Here is a 24521-nt window from a genome sequence, read left to right on the forward strand (position 1 = left end):
AAAAATTAGACTCCAATTTTGGATTCTAATCTCAGCTCTACTACTTAACTCTGTGACCCTCTGTAAGCTATGTAAGCTATGTAACCTCCCAGCTTTTGGCTAATTTATCTGTTAAATAAAAGGGTTGAATCAGAGCTTCCCAGGGTTTCATCCAGATCTCAAATGCTAGGTGTCGAGAATTAAAAATATAGAAGGCAAAAGATATTAAAATAGCATTCTCTTATAAAACACAACAGACATTTGGACCTGACGACTTCATTTTTGTAATTCAAACAATATTTAAAAGTCATCCCCAAAAGTCTACTAAACCATATATGCATGATTTTATGCTTTTTAAAAAAAAAACCTTGAAAATTTCCTACCACTAATGCTAGAGATAAATTCAGCTCGTGTTGACATATCAGCTTACCTCCACTACAAAACAATGATTTAAAACATCATGTTACCCTATAAAATGAACAATTTTAACAGAAGATGAAACTGGAATAATCCTCTCATGAATTTACTTAATAGTTGGGAAGCTTTGACTAATTTAGATGTTACATTTATATTAGCTCTAAATCCTGAAAATAAGAATAAAACAACGTTACTAGAATTTTTTCCTGCCCTACAAGCACTCTAAAACTGTTTTCTGTAAAATCTATTACACTACCCCAAAAGACCAAAACATAAGCTTCCCCATTAAGTCACATTCGTCTGTGTCAAAACCATAATGATGAGCCTGCAAACCAAGCAGCTCCAGCAGTGGAGAGAACTTGTTCTCATTTGTATTACTTTCCTGGAGATTAGGCAGCAGCCTCCTCTGGAGATGGAGGTCACTTCTTCGGAGGGTTTTAGACTAAAGAGATTACCCTTGGTCAGATTTGGGAGTCACAGCTTTCTAACTATAACAAAACTTGAATATTGTTTTCATGATAGAGCACTATTATTCATAGACTTTCTATAGTCATGTAAGAATCACCTTGAAAGTCTAGACATAAAGCCACAGAGGATTCACCATCTGTAAGGGAACACTTTCATTCTCCAAAAGTTTAAAGCCAGATCTATCAATTTGGCAGTGTTTCCTCTCTGCTTTACTTGATCTTGGCTGCAGTCTTGGGAGACTTTTGTTAACTGATAGGAGAAACATCATAACCTTTAAAGAAGGCAGTGAGGGTAACAGTGTCCAGAAAGTAAGAATTTATATATATATACACACACTTCTAACACAGTTCAAAATTAGTAAGGCTTCAACATTAACCAGAAAAAAAAAAATCTTACAAGTTCCCCCCTTTCTCCTGTTTCACCTTCTTCACCAGAGGCACCCTAAAAATTAAGATAAAAGGTTACATTTTAAAATTCTTAGTCCCATTGCCCAATTTTAACCAGTCAACATTGATAAGCATTCATAAGTGCCCACAGTGTTCCCAGAATTATGCAGAAATACAAAATGCTCTTAGCGGCTTTCCAATCTAGCTGTCAGTGGGTAGTCCAAATCAGAAAATAGCCTAGGGGAAAGCCAGAAGGTGAGGCTGAGTTTCAGCTAGAATGAAGGATAAATGACCATATTCAACAATTTTATCATTAGCCGTTGAAATAGAGCTTTCACAGTAGAAAAAGAACCCAGAGAAAGGACTGAGTCTAATTCATACAAACAGTTTATTTGCTGAGGTCTTGATCAAGAAAAACCTAAAACATTCTAATGTGGCTGTGGAAGACTCCATCAGACATGAATAAACTAGTTCCGAGAGCCAGAGACAGAGCCACCCTCCTCAAAGGAAAGACAGTGTGCAATCCCGGAGGCAGAGCCATAATTAGCTCCAGCTTGTTAAAATAGTAAACAATTGCCGCGGACCAAACTCAATACCAGGTTTCACTCACTATGAACACATTGAGAAAAACTGTTAGCCTCCATGGTTTTATTAACACCCATAAACCAGCCATTCCCCCTTGCTTGTGAAATGGTGCATATCAAACATTGCATTTTATACCAATTAAATAATAGGACTGACCTGTTCACCCTTTGGACCTGGTTCACCGACTACACCCTGTAATAAATAAAATATAGTACTTTTTCAGTATTTTCAACTGTTTATATAATTTCAAGTGAACCTTATTGGGTAGGCGGATAAGCACAAGAACAGATAATGTGATGGGAGAGGACGTTCCCACTCCTCACCACCCAACAAGAATCAGGACCAAAACATAAGTTTCCACATTAGGTCACAATTTTCCAAGAGTCTCTGGAACTTGGGGCATTCTCTGATCACATCCTCATAAAATTTGACTAGTAGAAATGTAAATTGAGGGCTAAATAGAAAGTGTGTACAATGGAAATTTTTACTTTTCTCAGCTTTTTTTCCTTCTGTTAAATTATATTAATAGACTTTTTGCTTCTTAATCTCAACTCTGAGTAATTTAAAATACCTTTCTTGATAGCGCTTTATGATAAATTCTAGAAAATTCTCCATGGGGCCAAAAGCAAGCTTTGTTTCTCAACATGGTAGAAATCACCCTTCCAAATAAAGAACTTTCTGGAGTGCTGGAGCTCTTACCCTGTCACCTTTCATTCCAGGAAGTCCAGGGGGCCCAGGCAAGCCAGGGAGGCCGGGGCTACCCAGAGAACCCTGGAAAACAAACACAAAGTCCCCGGTGTTACTGTCACTGCAACACTGAAAGCACGGAAGGCAGAAACAACCTTGGGTGTGTTGACTTGTGTCTAAAATAAACGTGCTGCAGTTGGTTAACTCCGCTTCTTGGGTTTGCCTCTCTTTCATATTCTCAGGAAAAGAGGGAGGGCCCAATGCTCTCCCAGCCTTCACTCCACCCTGAGGTCCTCAGTTCCCGTTGCACTCCTTGGCAACAGTGGGCTCTTTCAGTCAAGCCCCGCCACCCCCACTGCCTGCAATGGCGCAGCTGCTCCTCTCGCTGTGTAAACAAGCACTGCACAAGAAGTAAAAGGCACCATTCACTGTTTTCTGCCATTCCAAGAACAACGAGAGGCCGAATGTAGCACTTCACATCTCTCCAGGTTTAAAAATGGATGCTACAAACCACACGGATTAAAACACCCTCTGAGGGTATCCTACCTGTAATTTGAAGTTTCCCCTTTACATTGTCCACATATTCACATAACAAGAGAAAGCAAGTACAGGTAATTCAATTGTAAATCGTTTTCTCCTTTTGCTTATTTTTAAAAATGTATTGTGTTTCATAGAAGGCAGATAAATGAAACTTTTTTACTTACCAGTTTACCTGGTAGGCCTGGGGATCCCACTGGTCCTAATTCTCCTCTACTGCCCTGTAAAAACACAAACATTGTCAACTGGATATTTTGCCAGAATTCAAATGCTTAGTTACTATGTAAATAAAATAACATCCTACCTAGGATTTTTCCCTTCAGCTGAAGGCACAGGCCATCATACATAGTGTCTACAGCATCCTGTGTTCATCTTGCATTGAATGATTCGAATGCTCTTTACTGTGATTACAGATGTTTAGAAAAGACAGCTGATACATGTATATGAAATGGCAATTAGTCGCTTTCAACATCTGAATCACATCCTAACTTTTATTATGGTTATTTGTGCCCATGTTTTAAGCCCTCACTTAGATTATGTGTTCTTGAGGGATTGCTATATATTAATTTGGAATTCTGCAGTGCCTAGAACACAGAATACATTTTCAGGTCTACAGAACATTTCAAAGCAACATCTGGCAAATGATCTTAAACCTCAACAGAGTGAAAAAAGAAACACAGAATAGATATGTTTGCCTTTAAATTACTATTGCAGCTTCAAAAAGACACAGATGGTAAAAATTTGTAAAGTTTCTGAAGTAAAACTTTTTTTCTTCTACTCATTTTTGTTCTAAACATATCTTAAAAGATTAAACAGACTTCCGAAAGTAGAATTTATAATGAGGATACACCAAAAGTAATTTTATTTTGTGAACCCACTTCAATTTTTCATTTGAAACTCTAAGCTTTCAAATTTTTATTTGAAACACTAAACTTTTTTGATCTCTTGAGAAAAAGAAACACATGAACTTTTCAACTTTTTTCCCTGAGAACTTCATACAATTTTATGCAATCTGACAATCTGACAAAAGCTCATTTTATTTCTTAATTTTTCATTTGTTTATTTGTTTGAGACAGAGTCTCGCTCTGTTGCCCAGGCTGGACTGCAGTGGTGCAATCTTGGCTCACTGCAACCTCCATCTCCCAGGTTCAAGCAAGTCTCCTGCCTCAGCCTCCTGAGTAGCTGGGAGTACAGGCGCATGCCCCCACCCCTGGTTAATTTTTGTATTTTTAGTAGACATGGGGTTTTGCCATGTTGGCCAGGCTGGTCTTGAATTCCTCATCTCAGGTGATCCGCCCACCTCAGTCTCCCAACGTGCTGGGATTACAGGCATGAGCCACTGCGCCCGACTAGCTCATTTTATTTCTAACGCATGTTCAACTAAGCTGAACACTGACATTATTGGATAAATAATCACATTTCCTGGAAGGTGTATATAAAACTCAAAGGAGTCCTTCAAGTTAATTTTTCTGTAAAATGACAACTCCATATTAATGTTTACTATTTATAAATGCTTCTGACAAGATTCTTCTGACTCATGCTATTTATTCATATTTAAGTTTAACAAAGTGTCAAGATCCATAAACCTTCTGAATTTTGAATTTCTCTAAAGGATTAAGAACTATTTGCCAATTTACAACAATCTAGCAATTAGTATTAGTAATAATTTCATGGTAGTCATTTCATATGACTTACAGGTGATTTAAACTAAATGCTCTTAAACATTTTTCAGCAACTTTGTATAAATAACCTGTGTCTGGTATATGACTTTGGGATGATGCATTGGTCCTTAACCTCATGACCAGTTTGCAAGCCAGAGGCAGTGCCCCATGAGGGTGGGTGCTGGGAGAATGTGAGTCTAGATGAAAACTAGCCCCGTGATAGATTCCTCTATCCATCTATAAACATAAAAATTGGGTTCTACCCCATCTTTGCAACTTCAAAGTTCAAGACAGATTTTCTTCATCGTATCTGCTCTGTTGGCATTTTGAAATAATTTCTCAAGTGCATCATGATTGACATCATAAATATCACTGGGCTCACGTGACTTTAATTCACAGAACAATGAACAGTAATTGGTGGGGAAAAGTTAATATCAGAAGGGGAAAGCTCAGTTCTTGGCACATCCTCAAGTATTTCTAAATAAATGAAACATTATGCTATCTTATCCAAAATAAAGATGATTATTGTACATTTTTTTCTCTTCCATAAACCAAAGGGCTAAATTAAAATAAGAGACTGTGTAATCTTTGATTTATTTGGGGGAGGATTAATTATCTTTCCAGTGAATAACAAAGATTTTCTCTGCTGGACTCTTATTTTCTCTGTCTTTTCTAAGTTCTTATTACAGCTTATAAGTGCTTTCCAACCAGTGGCAGACCCTTGGTAATACATATGAATGAACAGCTCAGAGACCCACATACACAGCCTGCTCTGCTGAACTTGTGTACCCATAAGAGCCCATCATACGTAGCACGGACGGAAGAATCAGTTCCCCTGTTATTGCACAAATGGACAGCATGTGGTTCCTCATTTTTATTTCACTTCTATCTTATACATCCTTGGCCATTCTAAATGCAGGTGATTTTACAGAAATCACCTCACTGTGAAAAACGATAATGTTTATTTTCCCAAGAGTGACCAAACAGTTACAAACAAGGTGTTAGGGCAAGATTTTCTGATACTCATTCATGTGATTTCTTTGTCTTCTAAGAACATGCATACTCTTTCTCTAAGTTCTGGAGTTTCATCTACTAAGCTAAGATGAACATAAATAATCAAGATATAAACAGTTATCTCTGAAAACACAGACTAAACACATTCCTCAGGGAGTAATTACGCATATGGGAGTTATTTATATCCTACTACTCAAGGTCATCACCAAGCTCTGATTGTAAAAATTCAAAAAATTGCAACCTCAGGTGTAAATGGGTTACCCATGGCACTGGTAACCACAAGTGTGCTAAATAAATGCTAAAACTCTTAGTCTTCAACAGCCATGGTGATAACCGTATTCTCAGATATGGGCAAAGAGGGTGGTAGGGAAAGGCCATTCTTCCCAGTTGCTAATATTTATAAACCCCATGACAACAAGCGCTCCAATTTATAATAAAAGAATCAGAAGAAACTGGAATAGAGGAAAAATCCTACCATTAAAAATGATGAATTGGCTGGACACGGTGGCTCACACCTGTAATCCCAGCACTTTGGGAGGCCGAGTTGGGCAGATCACTTGAGATCAGGAGTTCAAGACCAGCCTGACCAACATGGTGAAACCCCATCTCTACTAAACACACAAAAATTAGCTTGGCATGGTGGCAGGTGCCTGTAATCCCAGCTACTCAGGAGGCTGAGGCAGGAGAATCACTTGAACCTGGGATGTGGAAGTTGCAGTGAGCCAAGATCGCGCCACTGCACTCCAGTTAGGCAACAAAGTTAGACTCCATCTCAAAAAAAAAAAAAAAAAAAATACGATGAACCATAACCAAAGGCTGTACATTTATCTTGGATGCTCTGTGCTGCCACATACATCCCCAACAAATTCAGACACATCTGCCAACTCATCTCTTTTTAAGAAGCCAATCAGGGCTGGGCGCAGGGGCTCATGCCTGCAATCCTAGCACTTTAAGAGGCTGATGTGGGCAGATCACCTGAGGTCAGGAGTTCAAGACCAGTGTGGCCAACATGGTCAAACCCTGTCTCTACAAAAATTAGCTGGGTATCATGGTGGGCACCTGTAATCCCAGCTACTCAGGAGGCTGAGGCGGGAGAATTTCTTGAAACCAGGAGGTGGAGATTGCAGTGACCTGAGATTGCCATTGCACTCCAGCCTGGGCAACAGAGTGTGACTCTGTCTCAAACAAACAAAAACAAAAAAGAAGAAGGAGCCAATCTGGGCTTTGAAAAACATGCAGACCTTCTATCACTGATTCTCAGTGATAGCTATGCATGATGCATTCCCAGTGATGCATTCCCATGGTGCAGTCCCAGTGACTGTGGAGAGACTACTGATGTTCATGCAGGATGGAGGTCATAGATGTGAGACACCTGCCATGTGCAAGAGTTCTGGAAAACAAAGAACTAGCCCAGCCCAAATTGCAGCAATACCCTTCTGGGAGACACTGATAGAGAAAGGAATCCCCTGAGTTCTTTAGAAATACATTGCACTAGATATCCTCCCCCCAGCTCCATCTCCCCATTCCCTACCTTTATTCAGCCCCTTGCCCTCTTATTGTAAGTCTGCAGGTCTGGGGTAAGATCCAGGAATCTGTATGTGTTTATGTTATATTTGTTTGTCTTTACCAGCTTTACTCAGACTTTTGTTAAATGCCCACCACCAAAGTTCCATACATTTTAAATAATTTGCTCAATATATCTTGTAACATTAGCATTCAGCAAGCAAACCTCAACCGAAAAACATCCTGTGGAGCTATGATTTGAGCTACTGAGGCATGCGAGGGTGGATCTGAAGACATGGACGCTAAGCTCAGTGGCCTGGTCTGAAGCTGATTTTGCCATGCATCTGGTAACTTCAGGCAAGCAGCTTAACCTCTCCGTGCCTGTTTCCTCATCTATAAAGTGGGAATAAAAATAGTACTTATCTCATAGGGCTTTTCTGAGGATTGAATAAGTTAAAAGACATAAATCACTTAGAATTATGCCTGTCTCATAGTAAGCATAGTAGAAGTGTTAGTTATATTGATCTGAGGTAATTACTAAAGAAATCGGTAAAAAAAAATTTTAACCGAATGTTAAATTAAGTGTTGTTTGCCTTTCAAATCCCCCAAGTCTCTTTAAAAGCACAAGTTGTGCTTGGAAAAAAATAAGTATTTAGTCCTCATGTCTCCAGTTTCTGTCAACACCACTGATCATCGAACAGGCACCTTCTTTATAAACAAGTACTGGGTGCTATTTTGTAAAAATTATTTCCAAAAATACATACAGCTAAATAATTGAAGTAGGAGGTTTTCCTTTTAAAATGGAACTGTTAGACTTTTAAAAGATCACAGAAAATATCAGATTTAATTTAATTATACTTATATTGCCAAAATTATTTTCCCAATAAATGGATTTTATTCCATCATGCTCTAGCTTGTAATGGCTGTTGTCTTTGTCCAACTACCCAAAATGCTAACTGAAAAATGAACACTATCTTCAGTACCTTTCCAATTCACAACTTGGAAATTATAAATCACTATACTTAGCATGCACTATATATTAAGTGCCTCTCTCTGGCAAAAAGAGTGCTGATTAACCCAGGAGATCAATTATGATTTCTATAGATTGCTGCTTTTATAAACCCGTTTTCATGTTAACATTGAAAGATCATATTAGTCCTACTAGAATGGTAACATTTACATTTGTCACAAAGATATTTTTAAAATCTATTCAATTTTATATTACACAGTTTGCATATTTCTCTTGTGTAGGTTAATATATGCCCTCATACAGAGGCAGAAAAAAAAAATCTGTCCAAACCCTAACCATCACACACATCAGCTTCACAAATTGTTGACACAGGAAACATGCCAGTGCCTAGATGGAGTGGGAGGGTGGCTTAGATAATTCACAATACAACATTTGTGGATCTCTGTTGGTGTTGGAGAGGTGGTAAAGGACCACAAGAGAAAGTAGACAGGCTTCTGTACACAAGGAACGTATCATCTTCGGAAAACTGAGGTAGAGCAGCATGAAACTCATCCCAGTCAGAGCCATGAGAGCAGAATGAACACAACCCACTCAGCAAAAGCCCTGGCAAGTTCTTAGAAGCCAGGAAGACAGAAGTGGACCAAGAGCTACCACACAGTAGGACCAAATGAAAAGCCCAGGTCATGTACCTGTGCAAAACCAGGAGCCACCCAGACCAGGTGAAAACCAAGGGGAGTGCCATAGAGAAATACAGAAGCATAACCTATATCGTAAAGGCAGGCACCCATACGAAATCACTGGAGGCACCAAAACGAACGGACTATATTTTTGCAGTAATATTGGCAAACATTAAAGGAAATACCACTTAATTTCAAATACATGCTTCTAGGACACATTAGAAATGTGTGTTCATGTCTTCATCTCCAACCCACATGCCTCAGTAGCTCATTTCTTCTTCTTAGCTTGTTTTAGATTTGCAGGAAAAACTGAGCAAACACGTGAGGCATTGTTAAAAATGTATGAACTTATCTACAAAACTGAATTTAATGATGTAAAGTGAAAGAACAAACATGTCTTTCAGTAAGTGGATGTGGTGTTAAAACTTTGCTCCAGAACTATAATATTTATAACTTATCATGACATTTTTCAGAAAATTTTATAGCAGGTGAAAAGTCAGTTATTACCAACAAAAACAGCGTGGCAGGATTTATTACGCCTCCAATTCAGTTTGTTTCAAGAAATATTGATTGAGCGCTACCTTATGGCAGGCCCTGAGGAAAGCGAGGTGGGAAACACAGCGGTGAAACAGGCATGACTAGCATCTTCTGCAGTTACCACGGCATGGGGTACAAAGGAGACAAGCGTTCAGAATAAGGAAAGATCACTTCTATCTGGGGGACAGGGCATAATTGGAAATGTTTTCATGATGCGATTAACATTCCAATTACATCTGAGATGGCTTATGGAATGTTGAGTCAGAAAAATGAAGAAAAGAGCCATTTAAATGCAGCGTCTGGCATACAGGAAAGAGGTACGGAGAGTATTTGAGAATTAGCATGGAGTCCAACCTGACTTGAACACAAGATCTGAGTAAAGCCGAAATGAGAAGTAAAACTGGGAAGTTAACAGACAGTTTGAGATTTTAGACTTCCTCTTACTGTCCGTGGAAATCCACTGAAGATTTTTAAATGGGGAGAAGTGAGCATGGACGCTGTATTTTGGAAATACCAGTATGGTGGTGTGTGTAGACTCAGGGAACTATCATTCCCCGGGGCCTTTGGAACTGTGTTTGGCATTTTTGTTTGTCCCAGTGACTGTGGAGACACTACTGATGTTCATGCAGGGTGGAGGTCATGGATGTGAGACATCCTGCCCTGTGCAAGAGTTCTGGAAAACAAAGAACTAGCCCAGCCCAAATTGCAGCAATACCCTTTGGGAGACACTGGTGGAGAAAGGAAAGACTGCAGCCGGTGAGACAATTGCAGTAATCCAAGCAGCAGGTGATCACCTGAGCCAGGGTGGTAGTAGTGGGAATGGAAATGAAGAGTCAAATGTAAGAGATCTTGAAAAGAGGACAGAACCAACAGGTCCTACTTGTGATAGGAAATGTGATGGAGGAAAATGCCGAGGTTTTGAGCCCCAGGGACAGGAGCAATGGCAAGAATTTGGACTCTTACAGAAATTCAAAATCAAAATCTAAAAAATCAGATCCAAAACCCTGCATCAGCATAACCTCCTATGATTTGCCTCTCCTCACATAGGAGAATCAACCCCCTACCCCATCCTCTCCTGAGGTGCTGCCTCTGGTTCTTCATCGCTTTTTGCAGCCCATGCCAAGCAGCTCTCCCTACTCCATGTCATGTTTTATATTCACGCATGGTCCTGGCCCACAACAAGTGCTCAGTCAATGTTCCTTTCACTATATGGAGCTTTCTGCTCTTTAAAGTGTCTAATACGGCCGGGCGAGGTGGCTCACACCTGCAATCCCAGCACTTTGGGAGGCCAAAAAGGGTGAATCGCCTGAGCTCAGGAGATTGAAACCAGCCTGGGCAACATGGCAAAACCCTGTCTCTACAAAAAATACAACAATTAGCTGGGCGTGGTGGTGTGCGCCTGTAGTTCCAGCTATTCTGGAGGCTAATGTGGGAGGATCACTTCAACCCAGGAGGTGGAGATTGCAGTGAGCCATGATCTTACCACTGCACTCCAGCCTGGGCAACAGAGTGAGAGTCTGTTTAAAATAAAATAAAATAAGATGAATAAGAGATGTAATAGTAAACACTCACAAAGCTCTAATGGCCCCACACTGCTCAATCTTCCTGGGCTCGTCATATAGCATCTTCATTGTTTTAGAAATGTGATCTGGCTATAACGTCATTGCTTCGACAGTTAACTTATGGAAAGTATTTTAATTAGAAATTCACAAGCTTCAAGCAAAAGAAAAGGATAAAAGAAGCACAGAGCAAGTGAGTGGGGGGCATGATGAGCTGGTTGCTTTGGCTGCAGGAATCTCAGGAAACCACCTGGTGGAAGTTGGCTGACAAATATCTGTGAGAAGCGAAGAAATTCCATTCTCATGCCACAAGACACCTGGAATACTTCACTTTTCTCAAATATGAAAATCTTCATTCCACATGCCCAAGAAATGCTTCAAAAGAAGTAATAATGATATTTGGAAATGTTTCTGTGTTCCCACTTGGAGTTCTTTTGGCTACTCAGCAGCCTTTGAAAATAAGAACTGAAACTGAAGGCCAGAGAGAATGTTTTAAAGTCAAATTTAAGTGTATAATATTTAATTTCCTAATCAATTTCTCTCTAGGGTTAAACTGTATATAGTGAGAAAATAGTCATTGCTATGGCTGCTGTAAAATAGACAAGTTTACAAATTCACACTAAGAGAAGTCTGGTGGTTTCTCCAAAGCAGAGCTACCCTATGACCCAGTAATTCCACTCCTAGGTAGGCACTCAAGAAAAATTAAAACATAAGTCCACACAAAAACCTGTATACAAATGTTCATAGCAGCACTTTTGATAATGGCCAAAAAAATGGAAACAATCCAAATGTCTATCACCCAATGCATGGATCAATAAAATGTGATATATCCACATAATTAAACCCCACAATTAAATATTCAAGAATAAAAAGGAATGAAGCACTGATACATGCTATAGCATAGATAAACCTTGAAACATTATGCTAAGTGACAGAAGCCAATCATTGGAAAAAAAATAAAATACAGCCGGGCACGGTAGCTCATGCCTGTAATCCCAACATTTTGGGAAGCTGAGGCAGAAGGATCACTTGAAGCCAGGAGTTCAAGACCAGCCTGGTCAACATAGCAAGACACCATCTCTACAAAAAAAAAAACCTAAAAATTAGCCAGGTGTGGTGGTGCACCCCTTTAGTCCCAGTCACTTGGGAGGCTGAGGCAGGAGGACCTCACGAGCCCAGGAGTTCAAGGTTGCTGTGAGCTATGATTGCACCACTGCACCCCAACCTGGGTAATTAAGTGAGAGAGACCGTATCTCTTAAAAAATTAATTAATTAATTATTTTTTAAAAAACAAAAAGCTAACATATTGTATGATTCCATTTACATGAAAATTCCAGAACTGGCAAATCTAAAGAAACATAAAGTGGATTAGTGGTTGTCTAAAACCGAAGGAATTACGAGGAAATGATGGATGACTACAGGTGGGAGGTGGGTATAAGATTTCTTTTTTTAGGTGATGGAAATATTCTAAACTTGATTGGGGTGAAGGTTGCACAATTCCATCAATATGCTAAAAATCAATAAAGATGGGTGAATTATGTAGTATGTGAATTGTATCTCAATGTTGGGTCTTTTTAAATCACACTAAAATATTTCCTTAAACATGGGATGAGAGCAGAAAGGGTCACCATGGTTTTTGAGGCATTTTATTTTTGTTTCCCTTTTCTGAAAAGGCATGCTGTGCATCTAAATAGCACTTCATCTCTTTGTCTTGGACTAGCATGGGCTCAAACATCAGACAAGCATTCATGGGTGGATGAATGAATGAATGAATAAATGGAAGAACATCCAACAAAGTCCTGAGAAGGTGCTTTGGGACAGCACAGCAAGGAAGGAATACTCACAGGAAGCCCCCGGGGTCCTCGGGGTCCCACCTCTCCTGGAGGCCCCTGTTGGCCCTGTTATGAGGAAGGAAGGTAGAAAAACAGTTAACGCATACTGATTACAACAGGTTAGAACTTGGGGAGAGGTAAAATGGTGTCTTACCGGTTTGCCTGAATTTCCCATCGGACCAGGCTTCCCTGGAGCACCTGTACTACCCTAAGAGTAAAATGCAACATTCAAAGTAACTCATGCTGAAGCATAATCATCAATCTGCCTTACCCAGACTGGGTATCTTTTACATTTGAATAGCATTAATTCACTGCTTTCGCACTGAGAACGTGGGAATGTACAGAATCTCTTTCCTGTTAGATACATCAAAATTCTTTAGATTCAGGATATTGTCTGTGAGTCTAAGAAATATATTACAGGTCCAATGTCAAACAATGAGGGGTTTTAGCCTTCATTTAAGGGGATCCTCTTCAATTATAGGATTTTTCTTTCTTCACAATAATAATAATATATGTCTTTCCTTTACCATTTCCACCTCCAATATAATTCTTTGACTCTTTTTACCTCACATTAGACTCTTGAAATTATTAAGAATCCAAACAACATGGGGAAATAGGATGTGCTGCTGAGAAAGCCCCGTCAGCAAGCTCTAGGGAAAGCACATGTCTGGAGATGCCCTCTCCACCATCAATCTCTTGTGCAGCTCAAGATGCTGCAGACCGCTGTGATTGGAGGGTTGCAGCCTGGTACTCTAATAGCGACCAATCTCTACATTATTCACCTTTAATCTCTTTTCTTCTCAAGCAAGGCTATATTTTATCCCTTAAAATTTTTTCCACCCATTGTTTTTAACTGCTTACATTTTTGTTTTATGTAGGTCAATCAGAATGTGAAAAAAATGCCTAATATCTTTTTAAGTTTAGCTGAATCATCCTAATAATAGTCTCTGACACAAGTTCTGCGGCTTAGCAATATCTTCCTTATTTTAGGTAGTAAGGAACAATAAAATTTTCTGTTTTATACTGGCAAAGGATCACATTTTCATTAAGGAAATCTAATTAGCAGCATTTTATCAAAGTATGCTTTCTGTAGTCAGGAAAAAGATTAGTATTTGAAGCCTTAACACTTTTACTTTTGTATCTCTCCCTAGGGCCAAATATAAAATAAAAGACATGCTGAAAGTATTAAAAATTACAAATATGTTAGTAAATAATAAAGAAATTAAGAAAAATATTAATTTAAATTTTAAAATATTTTACCTTTTCACCAGCAACACCTTTTGCACCAGGAATTCCAGGTACACCCTAAAAGAATACATACACAACGCGAGTTTAATCATCTCTGAGAATCCATGAGATGCCAAGCCCACTGCACACTGCGGGGAGGCTGAGGGAATCATGGCAACCTCAAAGCTTTAATGTGAGGAAGATGCTTCCTAGTGTCCAAACTCTGCACAGTCATTTATAGAACTACCCACAGGTTAGAGGGCATGACTTTACTATATCTGGCTTGTTAAAGCTAAATGCCCTTAAAGCAAATCTTGTCTTTAAACTAAAGTTACTTTTCAAGGACAAACTTCCCAAATTAGAATCCAGTACCATTTTCAGGTCAAGAGGAGCTCTAATAGGCAGGACAGAGACTACAGGCTTGTGATGTGGTTTCACATACAGAGTAATAAAACGAAGACCTCTCAAAAATGTTGGGCTTTGTAGTAGAAAAACGAAATAGTAGGAAGATGCTGGGTCTAACTCAGATTTGATATTATTGGGAGTGCTAATATTATCTGATTATTTAAAAAGCATCAGGTGTCATAAAAGACAGGGGGCCAGGCTTTGATATTACCAAGTATTCTTTATTAATTAGAAAGATTTGCCTCCAAAGAGCCAAGAATACACGTGGTACAATCCACATGAACTTCCAGACACATTAATGCAAGGAAACACCAATTTGAATGACTGAAAATAGTACATAATCCAAGGGGTCAACTGAGCATACTCTCAGCACTCTTGTAGCTTAACCCTACTAACAAGAACTTTAGAACTGGTTTAAAGTGGAATGAAATATACATAACCCTACGGCTTAGGGTTAGTTTAAAAATATATTAAAAAGACTGAGTAAACTAAAGAGAGAAAAGCAATCCAAAACATAAAATTAAAGCCTATTATTTACAGTTATTACACAAATAGCTATTCAGAGAAAAAGTATAAAATATAAAATACAAATGTAAATTGTAAAAGTGTAAAAGTAAAATATCATATCTTCCCCAGAACTTATCAAATTAGGTAGCATGTCTCTCCCCAAAATGTATATTTTGAAAACATGTATACAAACCAGTTAACATATAAAGAATCAAATACTTACTGGTAACCCCTGCAATCCTGCATCACCAGGAGGCCCAGGTTTTCCTGGTTCACCCTGCAAAAAAAGCTTTTATCACATGATTGAACCTGTATGAGCTGCTGTATCACTTTTAACAAAGGGAGGAGCACAGACGTTTTAAGTAAAAGGATTGTCCCAACAGCTGACTTTACATGCAAAAATAAAGTGACTTAATTTAGGGTGAGGGAGTAGGGTGGGAAATAGGACATAATTCAACCAAAATGCACAGTCTCTCTCAACCTACTTTTATCAACAGGGTAATTTTACTGAGTTCCTGAAACCAAGCAAATAATTATACTATTCTAATAAGTATTTCATACTTGACACTTGATTCAAAAATTAAAGGAAGGGAAAAAGCCAAAGCTAGCTAAATAAATCTTTTGGTGATTTAGTAATGGAAATGCCGTGCTCAGTTGGCCAGGGCAGAGGCAGTCCCACTCACTCTTAGACTAAATTACACAGCCTACCTTTGTTCCAGGCATTCCAGGGATCCCATCACGGCCATCCACACCTGGCAAACCCTAAACACACACAAAGCAACATACTGTCTCTTACACACAGTCCCATTCTTTTCCCTTCATTATTTTCTAAAGTTGTATTGCAAGTCAATGATCACTGAAAAATGTGCTTGATGACTACAGCTCAGGACATACCGTGTCTCCTTTGGGCCCAGGAAGACCAGGAATTCCTCTAGCACCTTGAGCCCCCTGCAGGGCGAAAGAGAAAGAATAGACAAAACATGTTCAGTTATCATAACACTTAGACTTGTCAAAGAGATCAGCATAATCAGCAGATGACACTGAAAAGCAGGAGGCTTAGTGACTGAATTTAAACTCACCCTCTCTCCTTTGGGACCTGCTTCTCCTGGAGGTCCTCGCTGTCCTTGATCACCCTGTATGAAAATAAAATTTGTTAATGTAAGCAAAAGTTACTTATTAATCAACTTTTAAAAATTAGAAAGCATCATCCACGTCACCCAACTATTGGTCTTCCACCACAATGGCTTTGCTCTATCAAGGAAGTCTAGATGAAGAAATCTTTCTGTAAAAATGGCATTGTCTCAAAAATGGATATTGCCATAGAGATAACTAAGACTTGACTGTCTTTCATTTGCCCTTAAATGCATTATGCCTCTGTGTTTTTGCGTGTAACATATAATGGATCCATGCAGTGGATTTCGACATCAGTAACTGCATGTACATATCAGCTAACTTCATTGACTGTTAAAGAGGTTTGAGGTTTGGATTAGTTGCCAATCTTTCCCTCATATTATTTAATCCCACAGTCAATCTTAGTGATTTCTGTCAAAGTGATCTAGCTAATGTTGATATATGCTACAGGTGGTAATAGATAAGAGGCTGTGTCTTCCCAAAGTACAGTTTTTGTTGAGTTGCTTAACTCTAAAACCTCAAATGGCTCCCTATTGCTACTGGATCTGTTCAAATGGCTCAGGTTGGCATTAAACATTCTCCATGATTTAGTCCTACCTTATCCATCCAATCTCATCTTTTCAACCAAACTTTCAACTCCAGGCCGTGACAGCCCCTATGACAGCACACATATCCCATCACCACCAACGGTGCCACCCCTGTATTTGCTGGCTTTCCTGCCCACAGGCTTTCAAACCAACCTCCCCCTCAGGTCCTCTTGACATGGATTACATCTATCCTATGCTTTAGCATTTGATCTTGTATAGTTTATCATTGAGTTACTTTCTGTCTTTCCCATTGGAACACAGGACTTTGACAGTTGGAAATTCTTTCTTATATCTTTTCTACTTTTTATGTGGCATATTCAATTATCAATGGATGGCTTTTTTGTCTATTTCCCTCAAAAAACAGGCTTGAGGAAACCTGAAATAATGACACATGGACATATGGCAATCAAAATGTGGAATAATGAAGTCAGAAACCATAGAAAATGCAAAATATCAAATGGGCAAGAAACTAGAAATGAGATAGTTACTGAGACTCAACACATCCTGACAACCAAAGAAAAGGAACACACAGCAAACATAAATACTTAATAATCTGGCTTAATCCATGAAGAAAAAAATAATATCAAGTCAGAAGAACATTTCTATGTACCCAAGAAAGATACCTGTCTTAATTAAATTTAAATTTTAACATATGCATAAAAATTGTCCATTTTTCCACTTTAGTTATTCACGTGTAAAGAATACTGCACACATATGCATACATAGCAAAAAAAAAAAAAAAACTATCATTGGGTTTTGTGGAAGGAAAATCACTTACAGATGCACCAGGAAGACCCTGAGGCCCAGGTTCGCCATCTAAGCCCCGAGCACCCTATAAAAAAACAAGACAATGGAAAAAACTGAGATCAGTCATGTATGTTAAAGGAAGCATCCATCTTTCTAAAGACATTTAATAGCCAGATGAAAAGGAGGTTTTATGCCTGTAATACATACAGTGATCCCTGAGGAGTAATTACTCAGGCACCTCAGGTAAAAAAACACTTGTTTACATCTACTCAGCATACCAACTGTACTTAAACACAATCTTTGATGCCACCCTGTATTTTTTTTTTTTTTTTTTTTGAGACAGAGTCTCGCTCTTGTTGGCCAGGCTGGAGTGCAGTGGCGCGATCTCGGCTCACTGTAACCTCCACCTCCTGGGTTCAAGCAATTCTCCTGCTTCAGCCTCCTGAGTAGCTGGGACTACAGGCGCATAACATCACGCCCCAGCTTATTTTTGTATTTTTAGTAGAGACAGGATTTCACCATGTTGGCCAGGATGGTCTCGATCTCTTGACCTCATGATCTGCCCGCCCTGGCCTCCCACAGTGCTGTGATTACAGGTGTGAGCCACTGCACTCAGGCAACTTTGTATGTTTTAAGTTAACACTGCACCCATTCTCAGTTGCTGACATGAGCTAAACACACAGGTGCTTATTAATAGATCGGTAAATCTATTAGAAGAAGTTTGGTAGCTGCTCTCAGGGTTCTTAACATTTCTACAGAAATTCATTAACCGCCAGGCGGGTGGATCACATGAGACCAGGAGTTCGAGACAGCCTGACCAACACAGCAAAACCCAGTCTCTATAAAAATACAAAAATTAGCCGGGTCTGTTGGCTTATGCCTGTAGTCCCAGATACTGAGGAGGCTAAGGCAAGAGAATCACTCCTCCGAGAGGAGGAGATTGCATTGAGTGGAGAGAGCACCACTGCACTCCAGCCTGGGCGACAGAGTGGGACCCTGTCTCAAAAGCACACACAAAAAATTTATTAATGGTGAAGGCCATGGAGCCACTCTAAGAACAACTGCTATACTCTGGTGCTGCCACACTGTGAAAGGGATTTCTGGGATTCTGGATCTCCCACCAAGATCTGGAATAAGAAGTCCAGCCATGTGATTCATGGAAGGAATTACTGGAAGGACCTTAGCATACCCTCTCCCATCCTAGACAGATATTAGGTTCAATTCGCATAAAGTAACCAACCTATTTTCTCAAGAACAGATCCACTCTACCAAGTGATGATGTAAGAACGACTCAGAGCTTTATAAATCTAATTATCTTGAAATAATCTCTGGTGTGGCTAACATATTGTACACTATCACCTCTTTATTTTCATCATGAGAATCAAAATGTGATCTTAAGATCTTAAAAAGTGTTTTTAGTGCTCTCTATGTATGCTATCTGACAAAATATAACCCCCGTCTTTCTTTTACTTATCTACTAAGTGAATAAAAAGGCATAATGAGGCAGCCTTCTAATGAACCAGGTTGAGATGTGAAGATGATAAAATAAATGAAAAACAATCAAGAGTACTGGATAGATGTCAGGTCAAGAAATCAAGTGTCAAATTTGAATCAAGTGTCAAATCAAGGAAACCAGGTGGACAGCATGTGTAGTAAGAATTAAAAATTAGAAAATCCATGATAGAAGCTTCAGATATAGGTAGAATCAAAGAAAGAACTCAACTGAAGCAGAGGTACCAGAGAGCCCTGAAATTCTTTGATCCCTGAAAAGTAGGACAGAGCAAAAGGCATTCTACATTCACCAGAGAAGAAGAGATTTTGAAGACCTGAAAAAAACCTTGAATTTATCATTCACCTTGCATTACAAGAGCAAAACCCAGCCTTTGCATTATAGAAATGGCTTTGATGCTCTCTCTCTCTCTCTCTCTTACTGCTGTTCAGCATGAGCTTAGACTCAAACTGCTGTTACTAGGTAACAACTCTATGGGTCTGAGTTCACAAGAAGAGCTTTTTTTTCTTTCTTTCTTTTTTAAAGCAATTTGACAGAACTCAGAGGAAATGAGAAGTTTGAAAAATACCAAACAGAAAAATATCTCAAATGAAGACCATGTCAAGAACAGTAACTCGTTTCAAAGTGAGGGGTCACATATTCTGGGGGATGATTTAAATCCAGAAAAAATGAAGGTATCAGCAGCTCGGCAATAAATGGGATCTATTATCTAATAAAAGAGAAGATACACACTGAATGTTACTTAAGGTAACATAAATATAGAAATATGAATGCATCTAATATGTTTTACAAATACAAAGTTTTCAGAAAAGAAATATTGATCGAAAAGATAGATAAGGAAAGCAGGCAGAATGAAAATATCTAGAAGTGACAAAGAGCCTGGAAAGAAAACGTTAAATTGATAAAAAAAAAAAAAAAAAAAAAAAAACTACTGATAAATAAGCCTGATCCTTCATTCACCAAGCTGTGCATCTCTTTTTTAAAAAGAAAAATTTAATTTCATTTATTGAGCATGTACAATGTACAATGTATTATTACTTAACTGTTAATAAAAGGCTCTGTGCTGCTGGTGGAATGGACACCAATTAGCCATAGAGGTTATAAAGAGAATGAGGTCAGGGCCAGAAGTGATGGTGGGCAAAGATACTTTTTGTATTTTCTGAAGCCTATAAATTAACTTTCCTAACATTCTTTCCAAGAAGTGGTAACCATTTTCTCAAAATCTGATAGAGAGGCTAAACACACCCCTACACACATGCCAAGGGAAAACACTTCTGAATGCATCATGATGATTCTATGATGATAATCACTGAGCTAAGCATTGCCTATCCTTCATCCTCCACCAATGGCAACACCTCATCCTTCTAATGCCATCTCCTTCATGGACCCTCTCAGTTTTCCTATCAAGATTAGCCCTGCTGGGCCGGGCGCGGTGGCTCAAGCCTGTAATCCCAGCACTTTGGGAGGCCGAGACGGGCGGATCACCAGGTCAGGAGATCGAGACCATCCTGGCTAACACGGTGAAACCTCGTCTCTACTAAAAACTACAAAAAGCTAGCCGGGCGAGGTGGCGGGTGCCTGTAGTCCCAGCTACCCGGGAGGCTGAGGCAGGAGAATGGCGTGAACCCGGGAGGCGGAGCTTGCAATGAGCTGAGATCCGGCCACAGCACTCCAGCCTGGGTGACAGAGCGAGACTCCGTCTCAAAAAAAAAAAAAAAAAGATTAGCCCTGCTTCTGCTGCACTCCATCATACCACTGGCCCTCAGATTCATGTCTCTTTTGCTTGCATTGTAGTTAACTATCTACTTACTTGTCTCACCCAATAAATAACCGACTTGATAAAGGTCTTATTCCCCTTGGAATCTCCCCAGCAGCTTGCAGAGTGCCTTGGTATGGAAGTGCTGGGAGAATCTGGTTCCTGAGACAGGTCTAAGGGCAGGCTAGTGTCCTCCAGCCATACGTGTATAACACATGCTAAGGGCAGGGCTCATGGATCAGCTTGCAGGTGGGTCACTGGAGGCCCCAGTGTCTTTGGGGGTGTCCTGCCTTGGCTTACCTCTCCTTTTCCATCCTCCCTGTCTTTGTCTTGCCTGACCAGAAGCACTCCAGGCACTGTGCCAGTGGTATCAATGCTAACCGCTGATCATGATAATGAGGTAAAATGTAAAAAGCTTGTTTACTCTGATTTACTCAACATAATTTAAAATAGATTAATACATGGCAAATATCATGCATACTGCTCATTCCTATTATCTGTGCTTACAACAGAATTGCGAAAACCTCATCACACATCTACAAAGCATCAGAAAATATCATGTTGTTAGACTAGGTGCGGTGGCTCATGCCTGTAATCCCAGCACTTTGGGAGGCCAAGCTGGGTGGATTACCTGAGGTCAGGAGTTCAGGACGAGCCTCGCCAAATGGTGAAACCCCATCCCTACCAAAAAATACAAAAATTAGCTGGGTGTGGTGGCAGCCACCTGTAATCCCAGCTACTCTACTCGGGAGGCTGAGACAGGAGAGATGCTTGAACCCGGGAGGTGGAGGTTGCAGTGAGCCGAGATTGTGCCACTGCACTCCAGCCTGGGCAAAAAGAGTGAAACTCCTTCTCAAAAAAAAAAAAAGAAATAAAGAAAAAAAAAGTTGTTGAATAAAAAGCTTTGTTTAAATAGCCAAAATTTTAAATATTTAACACATTTTGATATTATATTATTGTCTTCACCATCTTACTTTTTCCCCTTTGTCTCCAACTATGCCAGTGGTGCCTCGCAAACCCTGGGCTCCCTGGAAATGTAAAAAAGAGAAGTGAATTATTTTAGCTGAAGCAAAGCTTTTTAAAATCTCATCACAAAAGCTGATCTAGAAAATGGAGATTATCATTACCAAAGGTAATACTGAGAAATAGTGACAATATATAGACAAACGTTTCTAGTTTAGAAAGTCCAAGCAGAATTCTTCAGATGGTAAACCTTTTTATAAAATTCTGAAGCATTACACAAAACTGGAGTTGACAAAAAAGTAAATACCAGCATAAGAGAAATTGTGATAATATGTTTGACTTACCTTTTAACTCATATATAGAACTTACACTATTATTCCCACTTCCTTCATGGCATGTAACTTGGTGACATGTAACATGATTTTAAACCTTGAAATAATTTTTTCCCACAGTGGGCACCATCAAAAGCAGTAGTTTCCCAGGCTAGCCCATGAAAGCCTATAACCTAGAAAGGAGCTGGAGCCTCCATCAACCCCTTGTAGTCACGATTCATTATACCATTCTTATGATGAAAGGCATTCTGAATTCCAACTTGGGGCAATAGGAACCCATCTTAGGCATAAGAGTGGATAATCCTAAAAACAAGGGGCTGAGTGTGATTTCTAGGATCTCTTTCAATACTGAAATGCTACCATTCTGGACTCTCTGGCCCCATAGTAGGAGGGATCCAGAAATTGATCCTGGAAGGAGTGAGCCTGGGAATACCATTGGAAGCAGAGGAGGGTGGATGTTCCACTAGAAAAGTGGGGATAGCTACTTCTGGACAACCTGCTAACTGTTCCCATTGGCTTAAGATAAAGGAGCTCTAGGCCAGCCATTTCTCTCTTCTCACTTGGAGAAAAGGGGGCAAGTCCATGACCAACTCTCATTTAGACCAGTCACAAATTCTATGTAGATCTGTCAGGAATGACTTCCAATTCAAATATGCAAGATGATCCAGTTTAGGATATCCATTTAGAATATCGAGTGAGATGTGGCCATATCAGAAGAAAGCTGCTCTTTCTTGTATAGCTCATTTCTTGGCTCTAAAGTTATTTCTATAAAAAGAATATTTGGGTCAATAGCAACGACACAAGAATACCACATATTGTCTCTTGAGGTGTCTACTTTGAAGAACAGAGCTTTCTCTAAATATTCCAAGAAGCATATTTTTTAAAGTTGTGCATTACTTTATATTTGTGCATGTACATTTAAAAAGTATGTGCTTTTGAAAATTTGGCATACCTATTCCCAAAGAGCAGAAGGTCATCAAGCACTAACAGATATCTCCCAGTGGACCACTTGAGCCATGCAGCACCCAACATAGATCCTTAATCCCTGAAAACACTGTTTTAGAATGTTGTTTGCAAAATCCTGTTTTGAGAATCTTTGGGAATGGCTTTTATTTAAAAAAAAAAATTTAAATCCCTACCAAATTTTCATCAGCTCAAAAAAAAAGCATATGTCACTTATACCATGTATTCCTATCTCCCACCTGTGAAACACAGTCCAGCTCCTAGTGTCTCATATGGCAAACACTCAGGGGAGGGCAAACTTCTGGAACAAACACGCTGGACACCACAGATTCCCTGAAAGTTCTCATGTGGCTTAAAAGCAGAGACCATTTCTTCCAGATCCTCTGACTTACTTCCTTTAGCTTAATTTCCCTTACACTTTAAATGCCCTTAAACACTAATCTGTGCAGCTCCCTGAACCCTTTTTAAACAGCCAGTCCTGTGGAGAAGAGCAGAGCAGGCAAAGGGTGTTCCTGTGTTTGTCTTCAACTCTTCAGTTTTTAAGAACAGTACCTGAGCTAGTCTTTTACATAGTCTATACCCTGGCTAGCTGCAATATTAAATTAATAGTCTTCAATTATTATTTCCAAAATTGTCATTACTCACTTTAACAAGAAAAAGGGTGTAACAACTCCATTTTAATGTAATACAAAAGTAATGCAAATTCTGATTTAACAACATCTGAAAATGAAGTTTGATGATGCCCCATATCACCTTACTGTGAATATTATTGCAGAAATCTGCTGAAGCACAAGGGACCAACTTTTTATTAAAAGACATGATATGAGCAATTAAGAATGTTTTAATTATAATGATTACATACTAGAATAAGCTACATTAATCCAATAAATGATATACCTACTGCATATTTAGAATACACAAAATTTTCTCATTATATCTTGTGATAATACAATAGAACATAAAAGATATGTATCATCCTCTTGTGCTTAGTATTTGCTTTTCAATTGCCTGGACCTGAAATCTGGTAAATGAATGTATGTAATTATAGGTAGAAATTTTCTGTTAAAAAAGTGCTACAATATATAATGAAGACCCTCTCCTATTTTGAAAAAGTACTTATCCCCCAATGCTGGCGTGGTGGAAAAATAGAGGACACCAAGTTCATGTAATGCTATTCATCCAACTGCTAAACAGAAAATATTCCAAGTCACGAGAAAAAAAAAAGAATATTTACATATCCTAGTTAAATATTTTTTAAAAAATACTTTACTGGAGGTCCTTGAGCTCCAACTTCTCCCAGTTCTCCCTGGTCACCTTCTTCACCCTTAAAAAAAAAAAAAAAAAAAAAAAGCAAAGAAAAGCACACCAAAAGTTATTCTAGCAAATGAACATAGAAATAGGCTTGGTCTAACTCAGTATGTTTTAAGTTCACTTGGTGACTCCTGAATTATTCTACTTTCTTAAATTATTTAAATGAGCAGTCCAAATTAATTGTAGAACATTCAGAAAATACGGAGAAGTATACATATAAAAAGTCACCTGAATACAACCATTTAACTGTAAATACTGGTAACATTTAGA

General features: G+C 39.0%; 1 protein-coding gene across 9 annotated transcripts in view; it reads right to left on the reverse strand.

Annotated features, from left to right (window-relative positions):
- Window positions 1-24521, reverse strand: part of COL9A1 (collagen type IX alpha 1 chain) — a 178569-nt gene that overhangs the window by 23571 nt on the left and 130477 nt on the right. For 8 of the 9 annotated variants that reach the window (XM_033217585.1, XM_033217584.1, XM_033217578.1 and 5 more), the window contains 14 exons: window positions 24211-24264; window positions 21657-21710; window positions 17448-17501; window positions 16031-16084; window positions 15846-15899; window positions 15660-15713; window positions 15175-15228; window positions 14073-14117; window positions 12967-13020; window positions 12825-12878; window positions 3227-3280; window positions 2535-2606; window positions 1992-2027; window positions 1261-1305 (listed from right to left, as the gene is read on the reverse strand). In XM_033217585.1, coding sequence (XP_033073476.1) covers window positions 1261-1305; window positions 1992-2027; window positions 2535-2606; window positions 3227-3280; window positions 12825-12878; window positions 12967-13020; window positions 14073-14117; window positions 15175-15228; window positions 15660-15713; window positions 15846-15899; window positions 16031-16084; window positions 17448-17501; window positions 21657-21710; window positions 24211-24264 — 738 coding nt within the window. Of the gene's footprint in view, window positions 1-1260; window positions 1306-1991; window positions 2028-2534; window positions 2607-3226; window positions 3281-12824; window positions 12879-12966; window positions 13021-14072; window positions 14118-15174; window positions 15229-15436; window positions 15467-15659; window positions 15714-15845; window positions 15900-16030; window positions 16085-17447; window positions 17502-21656; window positions 21711-24210; window positions 24265-24521 lie in introns of all 9 variants that reach the window. The other variant, XM_033217582.1, reaches the window with a different exon arrangement.

The sequence above is a fragment of the Trachypithecus francoisi genome, unplaced genomic scaffold (genome assembly GCF_009764315.1).
Source record: "Trachypithecus francoisi isolate TF-2019V2 unplaced genomic scaffold, Tfra_2.0 Lachesis_group10, whole genome shotgun sequence".
In the NCBI taxonomy this organism is placed as follows: Eukaryota; Metazoa; Chordata; class Mammalia; order Primates; family Cercopithecidae; genus Trachypithecus; species Trachypithecus francoisi.